This window comes from Choloepus didactylus (genome assembly GCF_015220235.1).
Source record: "Choloepus didactylus isolate mChoDid1 chromosome 25 unlocalized genomic scaffold, mChoDid1.pri SUPER_25_unloc1, whole genome shotgun sequence".
In the NCBI taxonomy this organism is placed as follows: domain Eukaryota; kingdom Metazoa; phylum Chordata; class Mammalia; order Pilosa; family Megalonychidae; genus Choloepus; species Choloepus didactylus.
In genome coordinates, this window is record NW_023637606.1 from 3,315,809 (window position 1) to 3,336,991 (window position 21,183).

The 21,183-nt window shown below is 51.1% G+C and overlaps 1 protein-coding gene across 4 annotated transcripts; it reads left to right on the forward strand.

Annotated features, from left to right (window-relative positions):
- The first annotated feature begins 14,262 nt into the window (after window positions 1-14,262).
- Window positions 14,263-20,942, forward strand: SHD (Src homology 2 domain containing transforming protein D). 4 transcript variants are annotated; one of them, XM_037824092.1, is made up of 7 exons: window positions 14,263-14,432; window positions 14,904-15,361; window positions 16,432-16,537; window positions 16,616-16,804; window positions 17,801-17,924; window positions 18,937-19,056; window positions 20,603-20,942. In XM_037824092.1, exons 2-7 carry the CDS (start codon window positions 15,053-15,055, stop codon window positions 20,787-20,789), a joined length of 1,035 nt encoding a protein of 344 aa, XP_037680020.1. In that variant the 5' UTR covers window positions 14,263-14,432; window positions 14,904-15,052; the 3' UTR covers window positions 20,790-20,942. The 4 variants fall into 4 exon arrangements, with proteins under 4 accessions (XP_037680020.1, XP_037680021.1, XP_037680022.1 ...); XM_037824093.1 differs by having other exon boundaries at window positions 14,939-15,361; XM_037824094.1 differs by lacking the exon at window positions 14,263-14,432 and adding an exon at window positions 14,540-14,705.
- Window positions 20,943-21,183: the final 241 nt, after the last annotated feature.

Here is a 21,183-nt window from a genome sequence, read left to right on the forward strand (position 1 = left end):
TAGGGAGGAAAAAAACATTATCCTCGTGAGCTTGCAACCGAGAAGGGGAAGGAGGCGATGGACAATGATCATCATAAGTAAATTAATTCAATTAAATTTAATAGTGCACGACAAGGTGCTGAGTGCTAAGGAATATTCAATCAATGGAAAGGGGTGGGAATTGGGGGGAAGCAGGCAAGGGAGGCTTCCCTGAGGAGGTGGCAGATGAGCAAAGAGCGTTTCAGGCAGAGGGTGCAGCCGTGCAAAGGCCCTGGGGCTGACCCAGGCCTGGCGTTACGGGGAAACAACGAGGAGTTGTGTGGGGGGGGAGGGCAGGGAGGGGACAGGGCAGGGCGTGCAGGGCCTGGTGGGCTGCGGGGAGGACTTGGGCTTTTCCCCCGAGGAAGGTGGGAGCCATGGAGGGCTGTGGACAGAGGGACGGGCCCTGACTCGGTGCTCACGGGCTCCACGTCTTCTCCGCTTCACATGCACGCTTCTCTGTGGCTGTCTTGTTCACTGCTGTTCCCCCCCTGCCCAGCATGGGACCTGCACATAGTAGGTGCTTATTAAATAAGGAACGAACGAATGAGGGCCCCTGGCCACGGCCCTCTGTTGCTATGTGTTCCCGGCAGGGCCCATGGGCTGGGAGCACAGGCCCCGTCCCCAGCTCTCTGGGCCCGTTTGCTCATGTCCCGAAGACTGAAGGGAAAATCCACATACAGCCCTCGGCCTGGGTGGGCACCCTCCGGGCTCACAATCAATGTGGTTAGACATCGTCCTTACCACCTGGGCCTCAGTTTCCCCAGCTGTGCATGCAGGAGGTTCACGGGCTGGGTGAAGTCCTTCATTCAGGGGTTCTGGGGCATGAGGAAGGGGAGCCTGGGGCCCCGAGCTCACCCCCACCTCCCAGGAAAGAGGAAGGAGCCATCTGGCTCCTCCAAGGCTGAGACAAAGAAGCCCCCCACCTTCCCTTTGCTGGAGATGTGGTGCCCCTCACCTCCCAGGGCCTGGAGATCGCCATTTCCGGAAGGCAAGGAGAGCCAGGACCCCAGTCTCAGCTTCTGTGTGCCCCTCCCCACCCACGTTCACATAGCTTTTACTTCTTTACCTCTTGTAAAATTTTGACACACGCATCACTTTGAATCAAATAAGTGGACACTCCCGGGACCCACTCACCAAGCCTTTTCCCACGCGGCGAAGCTTTTTCTCCTCATTTACAAACAGCCAGGAGCACGGGTATACTTAGTTATTTTGACAAAAATCGATTCCTTTGCTGAACACGTATTAGGCGCCGACTGTGTGCCAGGGACTGGGGATCACAACGGACAGAGATTCCTGCTCAAGGTTGATCTGGGCTCAAATGCTACAAATTGTCGAACACCTGGGATGTTTTTCTCCCCCCCCCCCTAAAAAAATCAATATGTCCTGGGGATCTCTCCCTGTGGATCATTTAGATCTGCGTCCTACTTTGGAATCACGGTGTAGAACTCTGTGGTTGGCGTGAGCCAGCGTTTAACCATATCCCTTCCTGCGGATACTGATGTTGCTTCCGGTTGTTGTGCTGCTAAACACAGAGGGTCGGGAGGAACTTCTCGGGCGTGTTTCCTTGTGGACGTGGGCAAACGCCTCTCCAACTCCGTCCTCACCAACACCATGTTAGTAGCTTAAAATTGGCCACGGTGGGAGGTATTTACACCACGGAAATTGGCAAACGCTACAAATCAGTTATTGTTACGCCTTCACCAACACACCACTGCCTGGGGCCCCCCAAAACCCAGCATCATGCAGAATATCTTGAATTCTGTGCCCACTTCGGGCACTGTTTTTGTAGATAAAGTTTTATTGGGACACAGCTGCAGGCCTGTCTGCGTGAAGATGTTCGGTGGCTGATTTTGTGCCACGTAGCGGCAGAGTTGAATAGTTGCGACAGAGAATGAATGGCTCGCCAAGCTGAAAGTATTTATTCTCGGAGGTCCTTTATGGAAAAAGTTTGCTAACCCATCTCTGGGTCATCCAGCTTTGCAGTTCTGGTCCTGCTGCCCCCAGCCTCCGGGGACGGGGGCCAAGATCTCCCCCCCCACCCGGTGACCCCATCTCCAGGCTCACCCTGCAGCTCCGCTGGCTGAGGTCACCCCTAGGGCAGGCCCCAGCTCCCCTCTCCTGGATGTGACCGAGGACCCTATTCAACCAGGAGCAGTGACAGCTGACGTGCGTGCAGCACTCACCATTAGCCAGACCTCATACTAAACTCAACCCAGACTCACTGACGTCTCCCCGTGCAGGTTAATTAATCCATTTTCTCATTCACAGTGTATTTATTGAGCACCTACTAGGTGTCAGACTCTGGGGCACTGGGGCCATGGCAAAGAAGAAACACTGCTAGAAAAAATCCCTCTCTCAGAAAGCTGACGTTCTTGGAGGGAGAGGTGGGGAGTTAGACATTAAGTTTACATACATATAATAAATAAAGTAAATGTATAATAGAAGCAGATAACTGCAATGAAAAATTAAGCACTTGGGTGGTTCCGAGGGGTGTATTTGGGGCAAGGGGGTGTGTTTATTCCCCGTGTCTCCCCTTGTATGAGCTAGCTACTGCTGCATAACAAGTTAGCCCCAACCTTAGCGACTTAAAATCACACAGCTGAAGAGGGCGGGGCAAGATGGCGGACTGGTGAGATGTATGTTTTAGTTACTCCTCCAGGAAAGTAGGTAGAAAGCCAGGAACTGCGTGGACTGGACACCACAGAGCAATCTGACTTTGGGCATACTTCATACAACACTCATGAAAACGTGGAACTGCTGAGATCAGCGAAATCTGTAAGTTTTTGCGGCCAGGGGACCCGCGCCCCTCCCTGCCAGGCTCAGTCCCGGGGGAGGAGGGGCTGTCAGCTCCGGGAAGGAGAAAGGAGAACTGCAGTGGCAGCCCTTATCGGAAACTCATTCTACGGATCCAAACTCCAACCATAGATAGACGGAGACCAGACACCAGAGAATCTGAGAGCAGCCAGCCCAGCAGAGAGGAGACAGGCATAGAAAAAAACAACAACACGAAAAACTCCAAAATAAAAGCAGAGGATTTTTGGAGTTCTGGTGAACATAGAAAGGGGAAGGGAGAGCTCAGGCCCTGAGGCTCATATGCAAATCCCGAAGAAAAGCTGATCTCTCTGCCCTGTGGACCTTTCCTTAATGGCCCTAATTGCTTTGTCTCTTAGCATTTCAATAGCCCATTAGATCTCTGAGGAGGGCCCTTTTTTTTTTTTTAATCCTTTTTTCTTTTTCTAAAACAATTAACTCTAAGAAGCCCAATACAGAAAGCTTCAAAGAATTGCAATTTGGGCAGGTCAAGTCAAGAGCAGAACTAGGAGAGCTCTGAGACAAAAGGCAATAATCCAGTGGCTGAGAAAATTCACTAAACACCACAACTTCCCAAGAAAAGGGGGGTGTCCGCTCACAGCCATCATCCTGGTGGACAGGAAACACTCCTGCCCATCTCCAGCCCCATAGCCCAGAGCTGCCCCAGACAACCCAGTGTGACGGAAGCGCTTCAAATAACAGGCACACACCACAAAACTGGGCGTGGACATTAGCCTTCCCTGCAACCTCAGCTGATTGTCCCAGAGTTGGGAAGGTAGAGCAGTGTGAATTAACAAAGCCCCATTCAGCCATCATTTCAGCAGACTGGGAGCCTCCCTACACAGCCCAGCAGCCCAGAACTGCCCTGGGGGGACGGCACTCACCTGTGACATAGCACAGTCATCCCTCAACAGAGGACCCGGGGTGCACAGCCTGGAAGAGGGGCCTACTTGCAAGTCTCAGGAGCCATACGCCAATACCAAGGACTTGTGGGTCAGTGGCAGAGACAAACTGTGGCAGGACTGAACTGAAGGATTAGACTATTGCAGCAGCTTTAAAACTCTAGGATCACCAGGGAGATTTGATTGTTAGAGCCACCCCCCCCTCCCTGACTGCCCAGAAACACGCCCCATATACAGGGCTGGCAACACCAACTACACAAGCAAGCTTGGTACACCAATTGGACCCCACAAGACTCACTCCCCCACTCACCAAAAAGGCTAAGCAGGGGAGAACTGGCTTGTGGAGAACAGGTGGCTCGTGGACGCCACCTGCTGGTTAGTTAGAGAAAGTGTACTCCACGAAGCTGTAGATCTGATAAATTAGAGATAAGGACTTCAATAGGTCTACAAATCCTAAAAGAACCCTATCAAGTTCAGCAAATGCCACGAGGCCAAAAACAACAGAAAATTATAAAGCATATGAAAAAACCAGACGATATGGATAACCCAAGCCCAAGCACCCAAATCAAAAGATCAGAAGAGACACAGCACCTAGAGGAGCTACTCAAAGAACTAAAGATGAACAATGAGACCATAGTATGGGATACAAAGGAAATCAAGAAGACCCTAGAAGAGCATAAAGAAGACATTGCAAGACTAAATAAAAAAATGGATGATCTTATGGAAATTAAAGAAACTGTTGACCAAATTAAAAAGATTCTGGACACTCATAGTACAAGACTAGAGGAAGTTGAACAACGAATCAGTGACCTGGAAGATGACAGAATGGAAAATGAAAGCATAAAAGAAATTTCCAGCCAAGAATACTTTATCCAGCAAAGCTCTCCTTCAAATTTGAGGGACAGCTTACATTTTTCACAGACAAACAAATGCTGAGAGAATTTGCTAACAAGAGACCTGCCCTACTGGAGATACTAAAGGGAGCCCTACAGACAGAGAAACAAAGAAAGGACAGAGAGACTTGGAGAAAGGTTCTGTACTAAAGAGATTCGGTATGGGTACAATAAAGGATATTAATAGACAGAGGGGAAAAATATGACAAACATAAACCAAAGGATAAGATGGCTGATTCAAGAAATGCCTTCACGGTTATAACGTTGAATGTAAATGGATTAAACTCCCCAATTAAAAGATATAGATTCACAGAATGGATCAAAAAAAAATGAACCATCAATATGTTGCATACAAGAGACTCATCTTAGACACAGGGACACAAAGAAACTGAAAGTGAAAGGATGGAAAAAAATATTTCATTCAAGCTACAGCCAAAAGAAAGCAGGTGTAGCAATATTAATCTCAGATAAAATAGACTTCAAATGCAGGGATGTTTTGAGAGACAAAGAAGGCCACTACATACTAATAAAAGGGGCAATTCAACAAGAAGAAATAACAATCGTAAATGTCTATGCACCCAATCAAGGTGCCACAAAATACATGAGAGAAACACTGGCAAAACTAAAGGAAGCAATTGATGTTTCCACAATAATTGTGGGAGACTTCAACACATCACTCTCTCCTATAGATAGATCAACCAGACAGAAGACCAATAAGGAAATTGAAAACCTAAACAATCTGATAAATGAATTAGATTTAACAGACATATACAGGACGTTACATCCCAAATCACCAGGATACACATACTTTTCTAGTGCTCACGGAACTTTCTCCAGAATAGATCATATGCTGGGACATAAAACAAGCCTCAATAAATTTAAAAAGATTGAAATTATTCAAAGCACATTCTCTGACCACAATGGAATACAATTAGAAGTCAATAACCATCAGAGACTTAGAAAATTCACAAATACCTGGAGGTTAAACAACACACTCCTAAACAATCAGTGGGTTAAAGGAGAAATTGCTAAATATATAGAGACGAATGAAAATGAGAACACAACATACCAAAACCTATGGGATGTAGCAAAAGCAGTGCTAAGGGGGAAATTTATAGCACTAAACGCATATATTAAAAAGGAAGAAAGAGCCAAAATCAAAGAACTAATGGATCAACTGAAGAAGCTAGAAAATGAACAGCAAACCAATCCTAAACCAAGTAGAAGAAAAGAAATAACAAGGATTAAAGCAGAAATAAATGACATAGAGAACAAAAAAACAATAGAGAGGATAAATATCACCAAAAGTTGGTTCTTTGAGAAGATCAACAAGATTGACAAGCCCCTAGCTAGACTGACAAAATCAAAAAGAGAGAAGACCCATATAAACAAAATAATGAATGAAAAAGGTGACATAACTGCAGATCCTGAAGAAATTAAAAAAACTATAAGAGGATACTATGAACAACTGTATGCCAACAAACTGGATAATGTAGAGGAAATGGACAATTTCCTGGAAACATATGAACAACCTAGACTGACCAGAGAAGATATAGAAGACCTCAACCAACCCATCACAAGCAAAGAGATCCAATCAGTCATCAAAAATCTTCCCACAAATAAATGCCCAGGGCCAGATGGCTTCACAGGGGAATTCTACCAAACTTTCCAGAAAGAACTGACACCAATCTTACTCAAACTCTTTCAAAACACTGAAGAAAATGGAACACTACCTAACTCATTTTATGAAGCTAACATCAATCTAATACCAAAACCAGGCAAAGATGCTACAAAAAAGGAAAACTACCGGCCAATCTCCCTAATGAATATAGATGCAAAAATCCTCAACAAAATACTTGCAAATCGAATCCAAAGACACATTAAAAAAATCATACACCATGACCAAGTGGGGTTCATTCCAGGCATGCAAGGATGGTTCAACATAAGAAAATCAATCAATGTATTACAACACATTAACAAGTCAAAAGGGAAAAATCAATTGATCATCTCAATAGATGCTGAAAAAGCATTTGACAAAATCCAACATCCCTTTTTGATAAAAACACTTCAAAAGGTAGGAATTGAAGGAAACTTCCTCAACATGATAAAGAGCATATATGAAAAACCCACAGCCAGCATAGTACTCAATGGCGAGAGACTGAAAGCCTTCCCTCTAAGATCAGGAACAAGACAAGGATGCCCGCTGTCACCACTGTTATTCAACATTGTGCTGGAAGTGCTAGCCAGGGCAATCCGGCAAGACAAAGAAATAAAAGGCATCCAAATTGGAAAAGAAGAAGTAAAACTGTCATTGTTTGCAGACGATATGATCTTATATCTAGAAAACCCTGAGAAATCGATGATACAGCTACTAGAGCTAATAAACAAATTTAGCAAAGTAGCGGGATACAAGGTTAATGCACATAAGTCAGTAATGTTTCTATATGCTAGAAATGAACAAACTGAAGAGACACTCAAGAAAAAGATACCATTTCAATAGCAACTAAAAAAATCAAGTACCTAGGAATAAACTTAACCAAAGATGTAAAAGACCTATACAAAGAAAACTACATAACTCTACTAAAAGAAATAGAAGGGGACCTTAAAAGATGGAAAAATATTCCATGTTCATGGATAGGAAGGCTAAATGTCATTAAGATGTCAATTCTACCCAAACTCATCTACAGATTCAATGCAATCCCAATCAAAATTCCAACAACCTACTTTGCAGACTTGGAAAAGCTAGTTATCAAATTTATTTGGAAAGGGAAGATGCCTCGAATTGCTAAAGACACTCTAAAAAAGAAAAACGAAGTGGGAGGACTTACACTCCCTGACTTTGAAGCTTATTATAAAGCCACAGTTGCCAAAACAGCATGGTACTGGCACAAAGATAGACATATAGATCAATGGAATCGAATTGAGAATTCAGAGATAGACCCTCAGATCTATGGCCGACTGATCTTTGATAAGGCCCCCAAAGTCACTGAACTGAGTCATAATGGTCTTTTCAACAAATGGGGCTGGGAGAGTTGGATATCCATATCCAAAAGAATGAAAGAGGACCCCTACCTCACCCCCTACACAAAAATTAACTCAAAATGGACCAAAAATCTCAATATAAAAGAAAGTACCATAAAACTCCTAGAAGATAATGTGGGAAAACATCTTCAAGACCTTGTATTAGGCGGCCACTTCCTAGACTTTACACCCAAAGCACAAGCAACAAAAGAGAAAATAGATAAATGGGAACTCCTCAAGCTTAGAAGTTTCTGCACCTCAAAGGAATTTCTCAAAAAGGTAAAGAGGCAGCCAACTCAATGGGAAAAAATTTTTGGAAACCATGTATCTGACAAAAGACTGATATCTTGCATATATAAAGAAATCCTACAACTCAATGACAATAGTACAGACAGCCCAATTATAAAATGGGCAAAAGATATGAAAAGACAGTTCTCTGAAGAGGAAATACAAATGGCCAAGAAACACATGAAAAAATGTTCAGCTTCACTAGCTATTAGAGAAATGCAAATTAAGACCACAATGAGATACCATCTAACACCAATTAGAATGGCTGCCATTAAACAAACAGGAAACTACAAATGCTGGAGGGGATGTGGAGAAATTGGAACTCTTATTCATTGTTGGTGGGACTGTATAATGGTTCAGCCACTCTGGAAGTCAGTCTGGCAGTTCCTTAGAAAACTAGATATAGAGTTACCATTCGATCCAGCGATTGCACTTCTCGGTATATACGAACAGATATCTGCACGCCAATGTTCATAGCAGCATTATTCACAACTGCCAAGAGATGGAAACAACCCAAATGTCCTTCAACAGATGAGTGGATAAATAAAATGTGGTATATACACACGATGGAATACTACGCGGCAGTAAGAAGGAACGATCTCGTGAAACATATGACAACATGGATGAACCTTGAAGACATAATGCTGAGCGAAATAAGCCAGGCACAGAAAGAGAAATATTATATGCTACCACTAATGTGAACTTTGAAAAATGTAAAACGAATGGTTTATAATGTAGAATGTAGGGGAACTAGCAATAGAGAGCAATTAAGGAAGGGGGAACAATAATCCAAGAAGAACAGATAAGCTATTTAATGTTCTGGGGATGCCCAGGAATGACTATGGTCTGTTAATTTCTGATGGATATAGTAGGAGCAAGTTCACAGAAATGTTGCTATATTATGTAACTTTCTTGGGGTAAAGTAGGAACATGTTGGAAGTTAAGCAGTTATCTTAGGTTAGTTGTCTTTTTCTTACTCCCTTGTTATGGTCTCTTTGAAATGTTCTTTTATTGTATGTTTGTTTTCTTTTTAACTTTTTTTTCATACAGTTGATTTAAAAAAGAAGGGAAAGTTAAAAAAAAAAAAAAGAAAAACAAGGAAAAAAAAAAAGATGTAGTGCCCCCTTGAGGAGCCTGTGGAGAATGCAGGGGTATTCGCCTACCCCACCTCCATGGTTGCTAACATGACCACAGACATAGGGGACTGGTGGTTTGATGGGTTGAGCCCTCTACCACAGGTTTTACCCTTGGGAAGACAGTTGCTGCAAAGGAGAGGCTAGGCCTCCCTATGGTTGTGCCTAAGAGCCTCCTCCCGAATGCCTCTTTGTTGCTCAGATGTGGCCCTGTCTCTCTGGCTAAGCCAACTTGAAAGGTGAAATCACTGCCCTCCCCCCTACGTGGGATCAGACACCCAGGGGAGTGAATCTCCCTGGCAACGTGGAATATGACTCCTGGGGAGGAATGTAGACCTGGCATCGTGGGACGGAGAACATCTTCTTGACCAAAAGGGGGATGTGAAAGGAAATGAAATAAGCTTCAGTGGCAGAGAGATTCCAAAAGGAGCCGAGAGATCACTGTGGTGGGCACTCTTACGCACACTTTAGACAACCCTTTTTAGGTTCTAAAGAATTGGGGTAGCTGGTGGTGGATACCTGGAACTATCAAACTACAACCCAGAACCCATGAATCTCGAAGACAGTTGTATAAAAATGTAGCTTATGAGGGGTGACAATGGGATTGGGAAAGCCATAAGGACCACACTCCACTTGGTCTAGTTTATGGATGGATGAGTAGAAAAATAGGGGAAGGAAACAAACAGACAAAGGTACCCAGTGTTCTTTTTACTTCAATTGCTCTTTTCACTCTAATTATTATTCTTGTTATTTTTGTGTGTGTGCTAATGAAGGTGTCAGGGATTGATTTAGGTGATGAATGTACAACTATGTAATGGTACTGTGAACAATCGAAAGTGCGATTTGTTTTGTATGACTGCGTGGTATGTGAATATATCTCAATAAAATGAAGATAAAAAAAAAAAAAAAAAAACCACACAGCTGCTGGGGGGTCGGAAATCCAGGTGGGTCTTTAGGGTTTCCCATCTGAAGGCTCGACAGAGGAAGGAACCCCTTCTGAGCTCACTCACACATTTGCTGGCTGAAGTCAGCTTTTTGCAGGCCCTTGGCCAGAGGCTGCCCTCACTTCCTGGCCATATGGATCCTGTCCAACAACTTCCTTCAAAGCTGGCAAGAGAGTTTGCCAGAAGTGACTTCCCATTGCCTTAACTATATCCTCTGGGTTAGACGCAAGTCCCGGTTCCCACCCACCATCAAGGAGGAGCAGGAATCACAGGGCAGGAGCCCCACTTGACTGAGCCAGCCCCCAAACCATCCAGGCACTCAGCAGGTGCTCCATAAATGTTTCATGAATGAGAAAACAGGTTAATAAACTGCAGGGGGATCTCCCACCCACAGGAGTGTCTCCCCTTCACAGATGAGGGAGCCGAGGCTCTTGGAGCCCCCTGATTCTTTCCAGCTTCCCACCACCCCCTCCACTCTATCTCGCATCACCAGGATTTTTTTTTTTTTTCCTTAATTCTTGTTTCCACTGGAGGTGTACAGGGTTAGGTCTCCCAGCCCAAATCCTGGGAGCAGTTTTGCCCTTGAATCCCCAGTTCCCTGTGAGGGTTCCAGAGCTAAGCAGATTGAGAGATGGGGGCGTCTGCACTGCCCCAGAACCCCTCGCCGGCTCTCTGGAGCCTGCCCACCCCCCGATCGCCGCTGACAGTCCCCTTCCCCCACCAGCTCCCTGCCTGTCATCCTGTCCTCGGGAGCTGTCAGGCCTCATCCGAAATCTCCTCCATCAGCTCCCCCGGGGCTGCCTGGCAGCTGGAGCACATGGAGGGGGCAGAGGGTCTCCCCACCAGCCAGAGCCCACTCCCGCACGCTCTGCATTCCGGAGCCCTCTGCCCACCCCCTCAGGCACACGCTCTGCCCCTGCCCCCTGTTACTGGTGCAGGGAGGCTCCTTTGCCAAGGACTCCCCGCAATTGAAGGAAGGGACCCAGATTTGAATCCGTGAGGCTCCAGAGTTTTACCTTTATTCAACCACATTCCGCTGTACCTCCCATGGACTGGGCACCTCCAGGGGCTGGGCTGTGCCTCCCCCATCAGGTTAGGGGCTTATGAAGACAGGCCATGTCTCCTCCATCAGATTGGGAGCTCTGAAAGGCAGGATCATGCCTCCCTGTTCAACTGGGGCCCCTGAAGGCAGCTCATGTCTCCCCCATCAGACTGGGGCTCCTAAAGGAGGAACCATGTCTCCCCCATCAGACTGGGAGCCCCTGAAAGCAGGACCATGCCTCCCCATTAGACCGGATGCTTCAAGGGGCAGGACCGTGCCTCAGCCATCAGACTGGGGTCCAGAATGGCATGCACATGTCTCCTCCATCAGACTGGGGGCTTCTGGGGGCAAGGCCATGTCGCTCCCATCAGACTGTGCGTTAAGGAAGGCAAAGCTTCTCAGGGCTTCTGCCAGCAGACGTTGTCTCCCTCGTCAGACTAGGAGCTCCTAGTTCAGTGCCACGCCTCCCCCGTCAGATTCCAAGTTTGCAGACCCCATCCTGGGCCATCGTGTCCAGGGAACCCGGAGGCCATTCCATGTGAGTGAGGGGACAGAGGGACCCCTTCCTGAGGTCCCGCCCACACTAAGCATATATTGAGCACCTACTGTATGCCACACATTGGCTGCAACAGTTACAGGTGTGGCTACTGGAGTCAGGCCACCAGGGTCCAAATCTCGGCTCCAGCACACCCTGCTCTGTGACCTTGGGCAAGTGGCTTCCCCTCTCTGTGCCTCAGTTGAATGAATCCACTTAATCCATAAAAAGAAATCACAAGAGAAAGAGTTCCACTCCAGAAGACACGAACACATATGTCTACACAAAAATTAGGACACATGGTCATAAAAGTATTGTTCATTATAGTTGGAACATGGGAATAACCCAAATGTCCATCCACCAATGAATGGATAAATAAAATGTGGTCCATCCATTCATCCATGCAATGGAATATTATTCAGCACAAGAAAAGGAGTGAAATCCTGATGGATGTTGCAACGTGGATGAACGCTGAAAACACCATGCTGAGTGAAATGACAGTGACAAGGACCAACATATTGTACGATGCCAATGATAGGAAATTTCCAGAATAGGCAAAGTCAGCAAGCCAGGAAATAGATTTGTGGTTGCCAGGGTTGGGGGAGTGATCCCTAAAGGGTATGGAGTCTCTTTGGGGGGTGATGAAAACTGTTCTGAAATTAGGCGGTGGCAATGGCTGCACAACTGTGGATACACTAAAAGCCCCTGAATTGGACACTTTTAAATGGTGAGCTTTATGGTATGTGAATTATAGCTCAATTACAGAAAGCAAGAACCAGCCGAGAAAGGTGCCTGACAGTAAAATGCTCCAAAGAGGATAGTTTCCATCTCCCCATTTTCAAGGGCAGGAAAACAAATCCAAGGTCAGGCAGGCTGGGATTCCAGGACCTGAGCTCTTGAGGCCCACCCTGGAGGACCCCCTGATTTACAGCCACTCATATCATGAGTGTGGGGGTATGGGGGGGGAGCCCCAGAAGCCCCAGGCCACCCCTTCCTTGCCTTGGTCCCCACTCCCCTCCTTTGCTCCCCTCCTCCCCAAATCCAAAGCCAATGCCCAGCTCAAGGTCACACTGCAAACCTCCTCCCCCTGCTCCTCCCCAGCGCCCCCTCCCTGCCCCTCTGCTCGGGGTGGGGGGTTTGGGGGGCAGCCCCAAGAGAAGGCGGCTCAAAAGCACAGAGAAGTCAAACGCCGTTTGATTCTGCCTCCGGGGCTCCTACTTGCTATTCCTGACACAGCCTTTAATTAGAAAGCCCCTTTCAAATATTTATACCTCAGACAGTGGGTATTTATCCGACAGGGAGAGGGCTGGGATCTGACGAGATGTGTCAGCAGCTCATCCCCGAGCCGGGAATTGCCTGGCGGCTGACAGAAAACAGGACAATTACCCGTGTGCTCCCCGCCGATCCCTTGGGGACACGGCTTTGTCGCTGGTGAGGACGGGGCTGGCGGGGAGGGGGCTGCGAGGCCGCGCTTCGATGGGGGGACTCAGTCCAACAGGTCCATGCTGGAGGAAATGGGGGGGAGCAGGCGGATCAGGTCCTCTGCTGCCACCCTTGGCATCTCCGGGCCTCAGTTTCCCCATCTGGAAAATGGGGCTTATAGTGGAGGGAGGGGGAGAGCCGCTCAATTCCATGAGAAGACTATGGTGGGCCTCGAATGCCACCCCAAGCCCGGTCAGAAATGAGCAAGTGCCTCCCCCGTCTGTGCCTTGGTTTCCCCATTTGGAAACCGACTGGGCGATCTGGGTTTCCCACTAGAAACAAGAAGCAGAGGGTCCCCTGTCCCCTGCCCCACTCCTGCTAGGGCTCACAGTGTGGTCACCCCTGACTTCTATCTCCTGAGCTCCCCCGCCCCGGGGGGAAAATGGGAGAAGGGAATGTGGGGGTCCCACCCTCCTGACCCCCCCCTTTCTTGCTCAAATCATTACAGGGAACGGAGCGAGCCCCCTAATGGGGAAAGAGCCATCTTTTCTCCAAAATTGGCAGCAGCTCCAGGCAGCTGCCTTTGCCAACGGGCGACAAGGACAAGCGAGACCCCTGTGCTTGTGTCCCCCCCCCCATCTCCAGAAGCCACAAAGGGACAGATGCTGAGGCCACCCGCGGGGCACAGATACCATCTCCTTCCCCTGGCCAGCTGCCGCCGGCCTGCAATCGGTCTCCTGGGGAGCTGGGGGCAGAGGCGAGCCCTCTCCGGGGGAGGGGAAGCCAGATCCCCCTCCCTTGCGTGTCCCCCCCCACCTCCCCCTTGGGCTGCGCCAGTATCAATTTTAGCAAGTGACCTCGCCAACGGTCCCACCCCCACCCCCCGGGCTCCTGGTCAGTTTCACGGCCAGAGATTGCTTCAATTTCCATCCCGCCCCCTCTGCTGGTCAATTTCGCCCCATCTCCCGGTCAAGGCTCCCCCCACCCCCCCCCATTTCCGTGTCAATTGCCGCCTCCGCGCCCGGCTCCCCCCTCCTCTCCTCGCGCGCGCTCGGGGTCCTCCGGGTCTCTGTCCAGCTGCCGCGGCCGCGGCCCGGGAGACTCCCGTCCCCACTTCCCCCCCCAACCTCCCCCCCAGCTCCCTCCGCGGCCAGCGGCTCCGCTTCCCTCCCCCCCCCAGAACAGCTGAAGGTCTCGGTCACCTCCAGGGGCGCGCAGGGGGGAGGGCGGGGGCGGGGGCAGCCGCCGAGAGGGGAGGCGGGAAAGCCTTGACGTCGCTGCCCGGGACGCGGACCGGGGCCGCCGGGGGTGGGGGCGGCTGCCTGCGCGCCCCCCTCCCCAAAATCCCCACCTGCCGGCCGCGCGCCGCCGCTGCCACCGGGCAAAGTCTCTCCGAGAGCGAGAAGGGGGATCAGAGCAGGTTTTTATTTCCCTTTGTGCCAGCGGCTGGGGCCGGATCGAGGGGGTGCCGCGGCATCTGGGGGGGGGGGGGGACGGAGAGGGGGCTCACTCCGGAGCCGAGGAGAGCGCCACAAAGGACGCGCTGCACCGGGGACGCACTCCCCGCGGCCCAACTTCGCGCGGCGCCGGCGCCCCGGGGGACCCCGCTAGCCGCGTCAAGGATCCCCGGGGGTCCATCCGTCCGCGGAGCCCCCTCTCCTCGCGGAAGGCATCCCGGAGCTTCCCGGAGACGGTGGGAGGCCGAGTCGCGCCGTGGAGGGTGGGGTGGGGGGACCAAGCCGTCCCCGGACACTCCGCGCGCTTCCGCGGCTGCCCCTCGCCCTGGCCGCACGACCCCGCGCTTGGCGTTCAGGGCCCCGCGGGCACCGGGCTCAGGTGGGCTTTGCGCCCCCTTCCCTCCCCTTCTTCCCTGCTCTGTCCCCTCCCCCAGTCCCCCCCGTGTCCCCTTCTTTTCCCCTTATCCAGGCTGAGCGCAGCCAAGGGGCACACCTGACCGTCCTCCGCCCCCTTCCCGGGGCGCAGAAGGAGGGGATGTGAGGGGACCTGCCACCCTGACCGGACTGGGGGTGACACGCCCAAATGGCCAAGTGGCTGCGGGACTACCTGAGCTTTGGCGGTCGGAGGCCGCCCCCGCAGCCTCCCACCCCCGACTACTCCGAGAGCGACATCCTCAGGGCCTACCGCGAGCAGAAGGATCTGGACTTCGAGGACCCCTATGAGGACGCCGATTGCCGCCTGGAGCCGGACCCCGCGGGCGCCGGGGACCCCAAGGAGCCCAAGGGCCCCGGGGACGCCAAGTACGACTCCCCCAAGCACCGGCTCATCAAGGTGGAGGTGGCCGACATGGCTAAGGCCAAGGCCTTGCTGCTGGGCAGCTCGGGGGAGGAGGTGCGTGGGGGAGCCCCGAGGCTGGGGGGAACCCTGGGGGGCTCTGGGCAGGGGGACTTGGGGGAGCTTGTTTGCTGTGTGACCCGAGATGGCCCAAGGGACTGATGACACCCTTCTCAGTCTCCCAGCTGCTTGGAGGGGTTTGTTAATCCGTCCTTTAACCCAGCACTTCCGGATGTCCTCCTACCTCCAACTGCCCTGCTTTGTGTTTTTGGGGAACCCTGTTCCCCGGTCCCAGCCTCCCCCACCCTTTCCCCCTCCTTCTCTTGGCAGCTGGTGAGAAATTCCTAAAACAGATCTGAATGCGAACGAGCACTTAACACCCTCGCCACTATTCTTTGCACTTCCCGCTTATTCCCATTTTACGGAGGTGAAAATCGAGGCTCACCAGAAAGATAAGGGACACCTTCCGGGTCACACAGCCACAGCGTGTTAGGATTTGGACTCAGACCTCACTCCAGAGCTCATGCTTTCCTGGATACTTTTCATAAGGGTCAGAAAATTGACCCCAAATCCTCTGAAGAAGCAGGAATGAGGGAAGGAGTGGAGGATATGGTTGTGGGCAACTGTTTTGGGGTGGTAGTTAAGTGTCCAGGAGGAAGCAAGAGGAGGCAGGGGCTCCGGGGAAGCAGACAGCCTGGAATCATACCCTGCCTCTGTCGCTGTGTGACCCTGGGCAAGTTGCCTAACCTCTCTGTGCCTCGGTTTCCTCGTTTGTAACATGGAAATAACCTGCTGACTGAGTGGTGTTGTTACAAGTCAATCAATATATGTAAAGCGTTTAGAATAGGGCTGGAACTGGATAAACATGAGCTGTTTAATTACTGAAGGAGGGAGGCAGGTGTCTGCATCTGGAAAAAGAATTTTCTGGAAAGAGAGAGAAAGGAAGCTGGCAGTGGTCTGCAAACGCTGGTGGGTGGTAGAGAAGACACCCTACACCCCCCCACACCAAAAAAAAAAGGCTACATGCAGAGGGCAAGCAAAAGGTGTCATTCACCCAGCAGGGGGTGTCCCGAGCTAGACCTGCCCCACCCTGATCCCTTGCCCCCTCCCCTTCTCTCTGTCCCCAGCTGGAAGCCGACACAGAATATTCAGACCCCTTAGATGCCCAGCCCCACCTACCACCCTCGGACGATGGTTACATGGAGCCCTATGACGCTCAGCGGGCTGTGAATGGTGAGTGGACAGGGGCTGGGGGAGCCCACGGGGTCCCAGGGGGGAGCAGGAACTCACCAGGTGTCCTCGGCCCCGCAGATCTGCCGTGCAGGGGGGTGCAGCTCTATGACACCCCCTATGAGGAGCAGGACCAGGAGCCAGAGGACGGGCCCCTTTCTGGGCAGAGACCTCGACAGAGCCGGCTGCCCAGGGAGGACGAACGGCCGGCGGATGAGTATGATCAGCCCTGGGAATGGAAGAAAGACCACATCTCCAGGGCGTTTGCAGGTGTGGCTCCGGCCTTGACCCTTGACCTCTGCTTGCCCCCTGCCCCTCCACTTGGTGATCTGGCCATGGGGTCCCTGTTTCAACTTACAAAGTAGGGTTCAATCACCAGGCGCTGGGTGGTTTGCTTGTTCTCGCTAAAGTGTGAATGACTGATAGAAATTTCTCTTGCCCAGAAATCTTCTTCCATCTTCCATGGAAACTGAAATCCCTTTTAGAGTGGAATAGGATGGGAATAGAGCTTTGGTGTCAGACTACTATATCTAGTTCAGGTCACTTACTTGGGCAAATTGCTTTATCTGCCTATGTCTTGGTTTTCTTACCTGTAAAATGAGGATTGTTATAATACCTCATGGACAGAGCACTTATACATTGAGTGCTAGAAAGTGCTCAGTTACTTGGAGTTGGGTATGTGTGTGTGTGTGCAGCATTTCTTAGTAGCTGTCAGTCTGGGGGTCAGTTTCTAGCTGGGTTGGGTGAACTTGAACAAATCTCTGGCCTCAGTTTTCCTCTTCCAAAAAATGGGTAACAATAAGGTCGACTTTAAGAAATAAAATAACTTGGACCGGGAAAAGTTGGATGAATTTGACTTTGTCCCAGAAGCTCTATGACTGAAAGTGGGATTGGGGCTCAGTGCCTCAGTTTACCTGTGTGTATCGGGGTTGGCTTCTGGTTGTGTGACTTGGCTAGAGTGCAAGCAGAACCCGAAAAGGGCTCAGGGGTCCCCTGGCTTCTACTTGGAAGGTTCTGACCCTCTCTCTAGCCCGTGTCAATCACGGAGAAGCCCCTCCCCTTTCGTGCTACCTGACTTACAGATGACCACACCCCCTTTCCTCTGGAAACCAATTGGTTGTTCCTTGTGCCAATCCTGCCCCAGGTTTAAGCCCAGCCCCCCAAACTGGCACCGCCTTCGTACTGAAATCCCATTGGCTTGTCCCAGCCCCGCCCCCTGGAGATAGGCTGGAGTTAACCCTTTCCTCTCTAATCCTCCCCTTCCAGTACAGTTTGACAGTCCGGAGTGGGAAAGGACTCCAGGCTCAGCCAAGGAGCTCCGGAGACCCCTTCCCAGAAGCCCCCAGTCCGCGGAGCGGGTGGACACGGCCCTGCCCCTGGAGAAACAGCCGTGAGTGGATAATCTGAAGGTGGAAGAGCCACGTGGAAGCTTTCCCAGCCGGGTGCAAGCCGTAGACTCACTATTCTCTGAAGTTTTGTTGTTGTTTTCCCTCCCCTGATTAGGGGAGCTGGAAGGGAACTTTCATTCATTCATTTCATTCATTTCTCCAACTAATCTTCACTGGGTGCCAGGCAGAATCGGATCCGTCCCCTTTCCCTCGGTGGCATTGAGTTCTGTGTCTCCTGGCTGTGTGGCCTTGGGCAAGTCACTTAACCTCTCTGGGCCTCAGGCTCAAACCCCTCAAGATGGTGCCTGGCCCAAACAGAGTAAAAGGGAATTTCCTCCTTTCACCTGAGTGGGACTTGGAGTCTGAGAGCAAAGAGAGAGAAATCATTCTGGCCCCCAGATCTTGGGATGAAAGGAGGAGGAGCAGGATTGGGGGGGGGTCCCAAACTTTGGGCTGGGGTGAGGGGCACAGGCTGGGAGGCTCTGCATCTTCTCTGTTTCTCTGGCCGGGGAGATTTCTTGAGGGACTCTCTGAGGCGCCAGAACGTTATTTCCAAACCTACAGACTTCTGTCCAGTTAACACTGAAGCACGTGGCGAGAGGTTATTATCCTCTTTTCAATTTTCTTTTTGATACAAACAACGGGCAAGTCTCTGGTGGGTGCTGCTCCAGCCAACCCCTCTTTGAACACAGTAAAGAAAAATTTAAGTAGCGCATGTTTCAGCTGGCCGGGGTGGGGAAATGGCAAAGCTCCTGTAGATGACATGCAAGTGACTGAAGTGGGGGATTGGGGGGGGGGCTGGGGACACTTGGGGTCCCAGCGGAGGGAGGCTGTGACGATCCAGGTCAGGTGGACCTCTTGGTCCATCTTCATTATGGGGCTCAGCTGCCCCCCAGGGAAAACCGAATCTGTTGAGAGTTCCAAGGGAATTCCCCCCCACCCCCAATTTGTTTGCCTGCCTCGCACGTCCTTGGGGTGGCCCTTGGTGAGACTTCTTCTGCCCCCACCTCCTAGGTGGTTTCACGGCCCCCTGAGCCGGGCGGCTGCCGAAAACCTCCTGTCTCTCTGCAAGGAAGGCAGCTACCTCGTGCGGCTCAGCGAGACCAGCCCCCAGGACTGCTCTCTGTCCGTCAGGTGAGACCACCCAGCCCCCTGGAGGCACAGAGGGTCGGAGAACTTGCCAAGCGTCCCACTTCCGTTTTCTTTTGGTGGGAGCTGAAGGGTGTGGCTTCAGCAGCCAGGGGGAGGGGCTTCTGGGGCCGGTGGGCGGTACTTTCTGGCCAGTGGGCGGGGCTTCGGGGCTTTGTGGGCTGTGATTTAGGGGCCAGTGTGTGAGGCTTCCACACATTTCCCGGCATGGCGCCAACTGGCAATGAGCTCCCCGTCACTGGAGGTATGCAAGGAGATGAAATGGAAACCTTGGGTGTCCGAGGTCCCTCACCAGTATATTGGTGTCTGTCTGAGGCCAGAGTCTCAGACTGGCCCTTGGAGACATTGGGGTTTCTAAGTGCTTCTGTTCCTGATTGTAAGTGTCCCTGATTATAAGTCTTCTAAGATTCCACTAGGTGTCTGCATGTGAGATTCCTGGTTGGACAAGATTGGAGGAGGGCTTTGGAGGCAGATTCAAATCCCGACCTTCCCACTTCCTGGCTGTGTGACTTTAGTTAAATCATTCAACCTCTCTGGGCCTCAGTTTCCTCAATCTGTAATCCGAGTGTCATCTAGCCAGGAACATCAGGGCGGTGCCTCCGTGATTAAATGAATTCCTATGCAAAAAGATGTTGGGAAATGAGGTTGCAAAACCTGCCCAGTGCTTAATTAACAGTAAGGATAATGATACAGTGATTCCCAGTTTCTGGGTCATTCCACCATCAGGGATGGAGACAAAGGAAGGGCACCCCGGATAGGGAGCTGGCTGGGAGAGGAGGAGGAAGTGCAGGAAGAGATGACACACAAGATCAGGGGGTTTGGAGAGAGCGGGGTGCAGCTACAGGGGATGGGGGCAGGAGTTTGGAGAGACCCCAAAAATATCCTGGCCACAATGGTTGATCCCTTCAATGCATATGCATTTATTGAGCACCTAATGTGTTCCAGGACCTGGGGTGCTGACAACCCCGAGCTAGCAGGGGATAATTTCAGAGGGAGATGCATCTAAGACCAAAATGAAACAGCTAGAAGTCAGGATGTGTAACCGAGAGTCAGCGACATCCTCTCCTAGCAGGTGACATCTGAGCGAGCCAGGAGCAAATCAAGGGAACAAAAGAAGGTCCCAGGGTTGTGCACAGATGTCCCTTTGGTTTCTTCCCCACCAGGATTCAGGACAAGTCTGCAATGCCCCATAGCATGAGGGTAGGGCCCAGGTTTTAGGGCGGAAAGAAAAACAGACAAAGCCACTTCATCCTGCAGAGACAAGCTCCACGCTTGCAAATCGGGCCCTGTTCTGGGGGAGGGAACCTCAATTCCAGTCCCCTTTTTAGGGGGCAAGCATGAGAAGCTAACCCTGCCACTGTGGGTTAAGCAGATGGCTTGGCACCGAACCGCTGCCCCTCAGAGACATTTGGGGACACCAGCCCCTGGGGACCCTGGTGGTAGTGGTGATGGCGATGGGGGTTTGGGGGATGGAGAGCATGGGTGGGTCTGGGGTGCTTAAAGGACCCCTCTGCTCCCTGCCCCCCACCAGGAGCAGCCAGGGCTCCCTGCACCTGAAGTTTGCACAGACCCGAGACAACCAGTTTGTGCTGGGTCAACACAGCGGCCCCTTCGCCAGCGTGCCCGAGCTCATCCTCCATTACAGCGCCCACCCACTGCCCGTGCAGGGCGCCGAGCACCTGGCCCTGCTGTACCCCGTCTTCACGCAGACCCCCTGACCCGAGCTCCCTGCACCGTGCAGGTCCTTTGCTGAAGAAGGACCAGAAGGACAGAAGGCCTTAGATCGGAGCCACTAGCTCTGCCCCTGCCCAGCTCTTGGGGTCCAGAACTGTGTCTCAAACCCACCCCTGCCCTGGAAAATAAATAAGTTATTGTCCATTTCCAGTGTCCCTTTTGGGCTGCAGGGAATCAGGGATCGTGGACCCCCAGAGTATCAGATGGGGCACTGGGGGGGATGGGGGGAGACGACCCAGGAGCCCCCTAGAGACTGAGAGCTTTGGAGAGGCAGGGGCTTTGGGGCTGCTCCCTTGGGGGACGGAGCTGGGGTGGGAGCCTGAGGCTGAGAATTTGGGAGAGCTAGAGAGGGAGGTAGGCAGGGAGATAAAAATCCAG

Bases quoted from the DNA above. Each gene is read 5' to 3' on its own strand.
- SHD (XM_037824092.1), top strand. From the start codon at position 15,053: ATGGCCAAGTGGCTGCGGGACTACCTGAGCTTTGGCGGTCGGAGGCCG. The intron at 16,805-17,800 runs GTGTGGCTCCGG...CTCCCCTTCCAG, and splicing joins CATCTCCAGGGCGTTTGCAG to TACAGTTTGACAGTCCGGAG. The intron at 19,057-20,602 runs GTGAGACCACCC...GCCCCCCACCAG, and splicing joins GACTGCTCTCTGTCCGTCAG to GAGCAGCCAGGGCTCCCTGC.